Source organism: Otolemur garnettii, unplaced genomic scaffold, assembly GCF_000181295.1.
Source record: "Otolemur garnettii isolate 467f Iridium unplaced genomic scaffold, OtoGar3 scaffold00096, whole genome shotgun sequence".
Lineage (NCBI taxonomy): Eukaryota > Metazoa > Chordata > Mammalia > Primates > Galagidae > Otolemur > Otolemur garnettii.
Window position 1 is genome coordinate 7,739,398 of NW_003852491.1, and position 10,063 is coordinate 7,749,460.

At 52.4% G+C, this 10,063-nt stretch overlaps 2 protein-coding genes across 3 annotated transcripts in view; both read left to right on the plus strand.

Annotated features, from left to right (window-relative positions):
• The window catches only part of FBXL19 (F-box and leucine rich repeat protein 19), a 22,680-nt gene extending 18,819 nt beyond the window's left edge, over window positions 1-3,861 (plus strand). The window contains exons 10-12 of one of the 2 annotated variants that reach the window (XR_001161537.1): window positions 1,808-2,026; window positions 2,130-3,206; window positions 3,393-3,861. Coding sequence is in view for 1 of the 2 variants with exons in the window: in XM_012808935.1 (XP_012664389.1) it covers window positions 1,808-2,026; window positions 2,130-2,308 (398 nt within the window). In the remaining variant the exon portion in view is untranslated. Of the gene's footprint in view, window positions 1-1,807; window positions 2,027-2,129 lie in introns of both variants that reach the window. The other variant, XM_012808935.1, reaches the window with a different exon arrangement.
• A 170-nt stretch (window positions 3,862-4,031) lies between these two features.
• ORAI3 (ORAI calcium release-activated calcium modulator 3) lies at window positions 4,032-9,839 on the plus strand. Its single transcript, XM_003795823.3, has 2 exons — window positions 4,032-4,658; window positions 8,562-9,839. The coding sequence occupies exons 1-2, from the start codon at window positions 4,431-4,433 to the stop codon at window positions 9,228-9,230; spliced, it is 897 nt and encodes a 298-aa protein (XP_003795871.1). The 5' UTR covers window positions 4,032-4,430; the 3' UTR covers window positions 9,231-9,839.
• The last annotated feature ends 224 nt before the right edge of the window (window positions 9,840-10,063 follow it).

Below are 10,063 nucleotides of genomic sequence, written 5' to 3' on the forward strand. Positions count from 1 at the left end.
TGGGCTTAAGCAATTCTCTTGCCTCAGCCTCCCAAGTAGCTAGAACTACAGGCACCTGCCACAATGCCCAGCTATTTTTTTCTGTTGCAGTTGTCATTGTTTAGCAGGCCTGGGCTGGGTTCGAACCCTCCAGCCTCGGTGCATGTGGCCAGTGTTGTAACCATTGTGCTGCGGGTGCCAAGCCTTCAAAAAAAAATTTTTAAGGAAAAACTTGGTATCTAAATTTCTTTAAAAGCATTCTTTTTGTGGTGTTAGTCATCAAAGAAAATTTTTACTGCTATACAGACTACACAAAACGCTTTTGGAAGCTGGTTTCATGAGTTTGTGACATTTGATCTAGTTGATAGCTAGGCTGGTGCCTAGAGAGGCAGATAGCATTGTGGTAAGAGTTTGGACTCAGTCACCAGACCTTGAGTTTCCTTGCTGTGATACTTCATAATTATGTGATCTTGGACAGATTGCTTTAGGCCTCAATTTTCTCATCTGTAAATAGGAATGATGATCAGAGAGGTCTATGGTTCTTAAAGTGTGGTATCCAGATCAGCAATGTCAATATCACTGGAGAACAACTTGTTAGAAAAGTAAACTCTGAGGCCGCTCTGTAGACCTACCTACTCTGGGGTAGGGCTAGCAATCCCTTTTTTTTTTTTTTTTTTTTTTTGCAGTTTTTGGCCGGGGCTGGGTTTGAACCTGCCACCTCCAGTATATGGGGCCAGGGCCCTACTCACTGAGTGATAGGTGCCGCCCCTAGCAATCCCTTTTAACTAGTTTTCCAGAGGATTCTGAAACTTCTTCTGTGTGAGAGCTAGAGGCATAAAAGAAAGGCAAACCATGTGCTTTGGATGCAAAGATGAGGGGTGTGAGCTCTTTGACCTTGGAGGTTCAGGAAGTGGACTCTCCTGAACTCAGATTTGAAAGCCAGGGACATTGGCCAGGCAGAGTCTCTTGGGTAGCCGCTTGTAGAATTTGGCCTAGGTATTTGGAAGTAAGAGAGGAGTTAGAAGCTGAGACCTTAGAGGAATTAGAATATTCTACCAAGAAGACTGACTTATTTGAGGTGCCTTCAGAGAGTTTTTTTTAGCAGAGGAGGGATATTGTCTCATTTGTGTCTAAGCACAGCTCTCTATGGGTGTCAGGAAGAAGAGGAGAAATTAGAGTGAATGAGAAGGTTGAGACAGGAGTTTGTGCAAGAGTGGTGTTAACCCAGAGTGGTGACCAGGAAGAATGGAGAGGCTCCAGCTCAGGACTGTACTAATTGTGGAAGAGAGGGAAGTAGGAAAGGAGCCTTAGGATGGTAGTTTTTAAGGATGTCATGAATTAATGAATCTCAAACACCTACTGTGTCTTGGGTGCTGAGGCTAGAACAATGAACAAAACAAAAATCCGTGCTTTCATGGAACTGACATTATTACAGGGGAAGAGAAAGCTTAATAAAAAATGTATATAATAAGGGCTGCACCTGTGGTCCAAAAGGGTAGGGTGCCAGCCCCATATGCTGGAGGTGGCAGGTTCAAACCTAGCCCCGGCCCCCCCCCAAAAAAAATGTATATAATAAGTGAAATGGTGAGGAAAGGGAAAAAGTAGTGCAGGGAAGTGGTAAGAGTATGTGGAATATTATAGACAGATGAGATGGGGTCAGGTTGTTTGGGTATTTGGGAGAAAAACAAGCCAACAGACAGAGTGCAGCAAGTTGAGGCTCCCTTATGGCGGGAGCAGGTGAGGAATATGGGCATGGACACACAGCTGGTCTGGGTACCTCAGTGGAGGAATGAGGGTGGCCAGGAATGCTGACCTCCTGTTTTCCCAGGGCAAACTGAGAGCCGTGGGCGGCTACAGGGGGTGGCAGAACTGCGCCTGGCAGGCCTGGAGCTGACAGATGCCTCCCTGCGGCTCCTACTGCGCCATGCACCCCAGCTAAGTGCCCTGGACCTGAGCCACTGCGCCCATGTTGGGGACCCCAGTGTTCACCTTCTTACGGCCCCCACATCCCCACTCCGTGAGACCCTGGTACACCTCAATCTTGCTGGTAAGCAAAGTCCCCTGTCTGTCCCGCTAGTCTGCTGGTCCCATGGTCAGTGCCTACCCTCTACTCATGTGCCTGGTCTCAGCTGCCACTGCCCCACCCCCAGGTTGCCACCGCCTCACAGACCACTGCCTCCCGCTGTTCCGCCGCTGCCCACGGCTACGACGCCTAGACCTGCGCTCCTGCCGCCAGCTCTCACCTGAAGCTTGTGCCCGGCTGGCAGCTGCCGGGCCCCCTGGCCCCTTCCGCTGCCCAGAGGAGAAGCTACTTCTTAAGGACAGCTAGTAGGGTGCCCCCCACCCTTCCCCAGGACCCATCAGGAGCCTGGACCTCCAGCCTTCATTTCACCCCTGCTGGGAGGCCAGGTTACCCACCTCATGATTTGGGATTCCTGAGTTTAATGACTTGGGATTCCTGCCCAGGGACTCAAGCCAGCCACCCCCTTCTCTTCCCCCTGCACTGATATCTCTGGGGGTTTCTCCTTCCCATCTCCTCCCTCTTCCACCTGCTTCATTGTCCATCCCCTGGGGGGAGTGGGTCAGAGGTACTGGGGGTTGCTGAGCCAAAGGGATGGTGGGAGGGGGGTTAAGGTGCAAGTTTGAGGGAGGGAGAATGGGAAAGAGTATCTGCACACAGGATACTGGGACCAGGGGCTGGGGGAGGTGCAAGATGGGTGGGGGGAGGGGGCAGAAAGCAGACCACCAAGGGTTCAGGGAACAAAGACCAGATACTTTGGAGTGGGGGGTGGGGTGGGCCAAAAAAGGGAAACCAGAGGAGCATTTGGAGGTCCGGGTGTCAGAGTTAGGGAGACCAGGGGAATGCCAGGGCTGAGTTGGAGGTAGGGGACAAGAGCAGGTGTGGGGCAGCAGTACCCCCCTGGGAGGGGTCAGGCCTCTCCTTTCCCCCTCACCAGATTTCAGTTCCTTCCCCCGACCCTGACTCCTTGAACGTCACTGAAAATGGCAGCTATTGCAAGGAGTGGGGGCCACGGGCTTACCCACCTACCCGCTGACAGCTCGTGGTCCAGGGGAGTGGTGAGGGGCACCCCAGGCCCCTGCCTGCCTCTCCGCACAATACTTGAACATTCATCTGTACTGAAGTGTTACTTGAACCGGGGGAACCTCGAACCTGGGGGAGCCCAGAGTGTGAGGGGACAGGACCAGCTTGTACTGAGACTGGACTGGTGGGCACCCAGTTTGGACTGCACCACCCCCAGTCTCTCTTGCTTTACTGTATCAGCAGCTCCATCCCTCCTGACCCGAGTTGGGGGTTGGGGGGTGCCCGCCCAGTGATGGGGAAGATGGGACTCCTCCAGCTTGGCTCTTCCCACTCTTTCATCGTCATGGAAACGTGTATCCCATTTGCCCAGGGAACTGCCACTCCTGGTTGCCATGGAAATAGCAGCCAATGGACACCACCTGATGCCAGTGCTAAGGCTGGAAATGGCCCCTCATAGTTGCCATGGGAACCGAGTAACAGACTCTTGGCCCCCCCTCCCCCACCCCTTCCTCCAGTGTAGGGGCGGGGCTCCGGGAGGCGGAGAGGAGTCGGGACCTCGGCCTCCCGGGGAAGCCGGATTATACCATGTAGGGGAGGGGGGAATCTATCCACATACCTCAGGTAACAGGGAGGTGCGCGGGTGGGGGGAGGGACAGGGCGGACCAAAGGCCGGAGAGGAGGGGGCCTGGGGATCACGAAAGGCTTGAGGTTGGGGCCGCTTAGGGGAGGGGAGGAAGCAGCCCGGCGATGGGCAAGTTGGGGACCCAGCCGGGCTGGGTCCCTAGGCCCCGGGTCTGTACAATACGGTTTGCTATAAAACTAAAAATCTTCCAGCCGGGGCTGCGGACTGCGTGTGTCTGTCTGGGGGTTCGGGGATGCGGATTAAAGGCAGGAATGGCCGCAGGCTTCATCCCTTGGGGCTGTGGGAGGAGGGGGCTCTTACGATGGATTCGAAGAGGCCTCTGCAATCCCTACAGATGAATGGGTTCACCTTTCCAGAGCTCGCTAGGGAAGGATTTAGAAGTCTAGATACCTGGGGTCTGGACTTCCTAGTCTCGGGCTGGGCGCCTGGATGATGTTTTTGATGGACTGGGGTCGCGAGGTCTTTCGGGATCTTACCCTACAGGCCGGGGACCTCGGGGGCTCGATTTCCCGGCTCCACCCTATCATGTGGCCGCCCCGGCTCCGCCTCTGCCCCAGTTCCTGTTTCGGACTCTGCTGTCCCTCTTCGGCCTTAGGGGCTGCCCGCAGACGCTTGCTTTTCCTGGGCGCCTGCCGCCCCCATCCCAGCTCACTCCTCCGGGGTATGGGGCCTCCCCCCGGCTTGGGCCGGGCCTTCTGGGGTCCCCGAGGGGCCTCAGCACCTTCGTGACCAACCGGCCCTCTTGGTGCTGTCACCACCCCCAGAATGAAGGGCGGTGAGGGGGACGCGGGCGAACAGGTTCCGCTGAACCCGGAGGCTGAGAGCCCCGCGGGCTCGGCCACGTACCGAGAATTCGTGCACCGCGGCTACCTCGACCTCATGGGGGCCAGTCAGCACTCGCTGCGGGCACTCAGCTGGCGCCGCCTCTACCTCAGCCGAGCCAAGCTCAAAGCTTCCAGCCGCACGTCTGCGCTGCTCTCGGGCTTCGCCATGGTGAGGGGCGGGAAGGGGGCTCACAGGGTGGGGGTGAAGCACGTGGGGAGCATGGGGTCTCAAAGACAGGGCAGAGGAAAGGGAAGGATAGGTAGGGGGTAGAGGGGAGACAAACAATCCCAAGAGATTGAGTCCCTTTTTATGGGGACTTAGTCTTAGTAACAGACCCCTAGGATTATACACAGGGCCATGAGGAAGATAAAGCAATCCCAAAAGTGTCATGAGGGAAGGGGTAAACAAGTCACCAGTGGGGATGAGTATGCAACAATGGGGCAAAGTGATCCAAAAGGAGCATACTCCTGGCGGGAGTGTTACTAAGTCCCCAAGAGGTTGGAAGGCAAGTCAGCTGGGTGGGGGCTGTGTCAACGTTGGGTAGGGGGCGGTTAGGGAGAATAAGCTAGATGTAAGGTGGGTCCATCCCAAGGAAGGAGGCTACTTCCCAGCAGGCATAAAGGGTGCTAGTGTCACCCAGGAGAACTTTAAGAAAAGATGTGCCTGTGAAGAAGCTGCAGGGGAAGGAAGTTGATTAGGAAGCTGATAAGTGATTCTCAAGTTGATAAGTTGCAGGTGTGGGAGGATGATACCCACTAACGGTCCCAGGAGTGGCATCACAGGAAGTGGGACCTAGGGAAGTGCCAGGGTGAGGAATCAACAAGTGTAGTCCTGACTCCTCCCTGCTATGGCCAGTTGTGTGACCCTGGACAGGCCTCCACCCCCTCACAGGCAGGCCAGTGGGAAATTGTGAGATCATAGAGGGTGTGCTCTCTGTAGCCTGCCAAGTACCCGCCCCAGGATGAGCTGTGATTCTTACCATCAGGAACCCCAGATCCAAGCATATCAAAGCAAAACACATGAGTGATTGCTCCGAAGACCACACTTCTAGGGCAGCAGCTTTGCCAAGGGCACTCAGTAGAGGAAAGATATAGAATGTAGGACATACGGTCACTGGACTGTTAAGGGTTTTCCCACTATCATCACAGAAGGAAAAGGGGCTGGAGTAGGGCATTTTGGGGAACATGATTCTGTAGGGGAAGATAACAGAGGCAGTTGAAGTGGAGAGTCATAGCATGAAGTGATTTGGGTTAGTCTCTGCCATTTTCTGTGCTACAGCTCCTGTATTTGAAAGATGAAAGGAAGGTCTCTAGTCATATAGGTCATCCTAGGTTTATGGCTTTGTATGTGGGATCCCAGAGTCCACAGACCACCTTTACTCTTCCTGAGGGTGGTGTCATCTGGTGGCAGGGAGCTGGCTTTCCTTCATCTGTATAGACTACAGAGGGAACGGGGCAGCCACCCACAGACCTAGATGAGGGAGGTCAACTCCATGGTCCAGCCTGTTCCCAAGGAGACAATCCAGCCTGCTGCTGGATTTGAGGTTGCTGGGGTGACAGCTTAAGGGACAGGGCCTTCTCTACAGGATAAAGTGGCTGGAAGTGTAGGTTCTGGGGGCAGGATTGGCCCCAGTCCTAGCAGGGGAAAGTAAAGCGGAGCAGGCTCAGGGAGAAATCAGGCCTAAGCCTGGCCCAAATCCCTGTCTGTGAGATACACCTGTTGACACCTGCCATGGCCCAATTTCCCAAAATACTTCACCTTGTTTTCTTTCCTTTTTGTTTTGTTTGGTTTTTTGAGACAGAGTCTCACTTTGCCATGCTTGGTAGAGTGCTGTCTCATAGCCCACAGCAACCTCAACTCTTGGGCTCAAGCAATCCTCTTGCCTCAGGCTCCCAAGTAGCTGAGACTATAGGTGGCCCCCACAATGCCGGCTGTTTTTAGAGATGGAGTCTTGCTCTTGCTCAGGCTGGTTTCAAACTCCTGAACTCAAGTGATCCACCCTCCTCTGCCTCCTAGAGTGCTGGGATTACAGGCATGAGCCACGGTGCCTGGCCTCTCACCTTGTTTGCTTATCTCCACTGGCCAGGCTCTGCAACTTTCTTCTCCTTCCCTCAGCCTTAGAGCAATCTTTTGGATCTCACAAGAACCAGGGATAGGGAAAGATCTAAATTCTGAAACCAAGATGGCCAGAGTTATAATAATATTATACAAACTGTATTCAATTGTGCTCAGGAGCTTTATGTTTACCATCTTTCTGTCATTCAGTGAAATAGTTACCACGGCTATAGCCATTTTTACAGATGAGAGAACTGAGGATCAGAAATGTTAAGACACCTGCCCAAAACCCCAAAGCAAATAAGTGTCTGGTTCTAGTCTTTTTTTTTTTTTTTTTGAGACAGAGCCTCAAGCTGTTACCCTGGGTAGAGTGCTGTCGCATCACAGCTCACAGCAACCTCCAACTCCTGGGCTCAAGCGAGTCTCCTGCCTCCACCTCCCAAGTAGCTGGGATCACAGGCACCCGCCACAACGCCCAGCTATTTTTTGGTTGCAGCTATCATTGTTTGGCGGGCCCGACATTGTTCGGATTTGAACCCGACAGCTCAGGTGTATGTGGCTGGCGCCTTAGCCAGTTGAGCCACAGGCGCCAAGCCTGGTTCTAGAGTCTAAATTTATACATCCCTAGAACAGGGTTGTCAGCTCAAACACCTGCAAAGACCAGACAGGTCATATAGATACCAAGTTACCTGAGAGAGACTGGTGATCAAGAGATCCCATGGGCTTGGCGCCTGTAGCTCAAGCGGCTAAATCACCACCCACAGAGCTGGCAGGTTCGAATCCAGCCCAGGCCTGCCAAATAACAATGACAACTATAACCAAAACATAGCTGGGCATTGTGGGCGCCTGTAGTCCCAGCTACTTGGGAGGCTGAGGCAAGAGAATCACTTAAGCTCAGGAGTTGGAGGTTGCTGTGAGCTGTGATGCCATAGCACTCCACCCACAATGACAGACAGCTTGAGGCTTTGTCTGAAAAAAAAAAAAAAAAGAAAAAAGACCCCATGACCTGTCCAAAGGGGGGGACCAGTCTCAATTCATGACTCAATTCAGCTGACAGTTGCCCTGGAGGAATATGGGGCTAGTGTAACCATATCTTGCAAGTTTTCAAGATGATCTGGAAATGGGGATATATGAACTCTCTTGAGTTTTAAAAGATGGCAACTTGTTCAGTTCTTTTTTTTTTTAAACACACTGTGAGCCAAGCAAAACATATCTCCAAACTAGCTATCGTCCATGGTGTGCCAATTTGCAAACTCTAGCCTCAGGCTTTAGCATTAACTATAATAATAAACAGCAAACAGGCTTGGCACCCGTAGCCCAGTGGTTAGGGCGGCAGCCACATACACTGAGGCTGGCAGGTTTGAACTTGGCCTGGACATGCTAAACAACAACAAAATATCCAGGCATTTGTGGTAGGCGCCTGTAGTCCTAGCTACTTGGGAGGCTGAGGCAAGAGAATTACTCAAGCCCAAGAGTTTAAGGTTGCTGTGAGCTGTGATGCCCCAGCAATCTATTAAGGGCAACATACTAAAACTCTGTCTCAAAAACTAAACAGCAAACACCTAGTTCCTACTGTGTGCCTAACATTGTTCTTAGCACTTCACATGTACTATCTCATTTAATTTCCACAACAATACTGTAAGACAGGTAGGTGCTGTTATCAACTCCCACTTCCAGATAGGAAATTGAGGCACAGAGAAAACTAAACAACTTTCTGAATATTACACAGATTGCAGACCTGAGAGTGACCCAGACAGCCCAACTCCTATTACAAGGTGAACCAGTCAGAAAACTGTCATCCAGGCCTCTTGATAGCCAGGTGGAAAAACCAAGGCCAGAATAGGACAGAGCTTTTCCAAGGCTGCCCATTCATTCTCTCAATAAAGGCTGAGTCCTCTTTCTGCCAGGCACTGTTCTAGTCCTAGGGATATATCAGTGATGTATATCAACAGGCCAAAAAACCTTCGCTGCTGGGGAGGTTATGGACACTCAATCCACCTCCTCTTGTCCCCACAGGTGGCCATGGTGGAGGTACAGCTGGAGAGAAAGCATGAATACCCTCCAGGCCTGTTAGTGGCCTTTAGTGCCTGCACCACCGTGCTAGTGGCTGTGCACCTCTTTGCACTGATGGTCTCCACATGCCTGCTGCCCCACATTGAAGCCGTGAGCAACATCCACAACCTCAACTCTGTCCACCAGTCACCACACCAGAGACTCCACCGGTATGTGGAGCTGGCCTGGGGCTTCTCCACTGCCTTGGGCACCTTTCTGTTCCTTGCTGAAGTTGTCCTGGTTGGCTGGGTCAAGTTTGTGCCTATTGGGGCCCCCTTGAATACACCAGTCCCTGGGGTGCCTGCATCCCAGGTGTCTGCTGGGACTCTGCCACCAGTGGCCACCTCTCTTAGTCCAGCTTCCAACCTCCCACCATCCTCTGTTTCTACAGCCTCATCACTGACTGAGCCTTCTGAGGCCTGCCCACCCCAGCAAGCATGTGGTGGTGGTGGGGCCTATGGGCCAGGCTGGCAAGCAGCCATGGCCTCCACAGCAATCATGGTACCTGTGGGGCTTGTATTTGTGGCCTTTGCCCTGCATTTCTACCGCTCCTTGGTGGCCCACAAGACAGATCGCCACAAGCAGGAGCTTGAGGAGCTGAGTCGCCTGCAGGGAGAGCTGCAGGCTGTGTGAGGCTAGTGGTAATTACTGTGAGCACTGCCTCCCTCCCAGGTCTGCAAGAGGCTCCAGGGCTACAGACCTTATTCCCTCCCTGCTCCTGGCTCAAGCCACTTCCTGTGGCCACTCAGGTAGTGACCAGTTTCCTGCCTGCAGGGTCCTTCTTGGGGATAGCTCCCACATTGCCAGGAATTTTCTCTATCAGCCTGTCCCATGGATTTTATATACATAAACTCTATGCCTGAGTTGGGAGAAACACAGGAGGAAATAAAAGGTCCTCAATCCAAGGATCATATGGTAGATGGAGGGGAAGCAGGGAGACCCTGGTGGGACCTTTGGTGCTGACACTCAGCCACCTTTTCCATTCCTATATGGGATGGTCAGGTTACATGCCCACATAGCTGCCCCAAAAGGCAGTCAACTCTTGCTTTATTTTTGTAGAATCTATTATATAGTTGGTGTTTGGGGGAGAAGCTTTTATCTGTCCCCAGATTTTGGTGGGTTCCGCATCCTTGCTTTAGTTGTTTATAGAGGAATCTGGTATTTCTACCCCAGGCACAGGTCCAGCTTTTCTTTTCTTTTCTTTTCTTTTTTTTTGAGACAGAGTCTCAAGCTATCACCTTGGGTAGAGTGCCGTGGCATCACAGCCCACTGCAACCTCCAACTCCTGGGCTTAAGTGATTCTCTTGCCTCAGCCTCCCAAGTAGCTGGGACTACAGGCACCCATCACAACACCCAACTATTTTTTTTTTTTTTTGGTTGTAGTTGTCATTGTTTGACAGGCAAAGGCCAAATTCGAACCCATCAGCTCTGATATATGTGGCTGGTACCTTAGCTGCTTGAGCGAC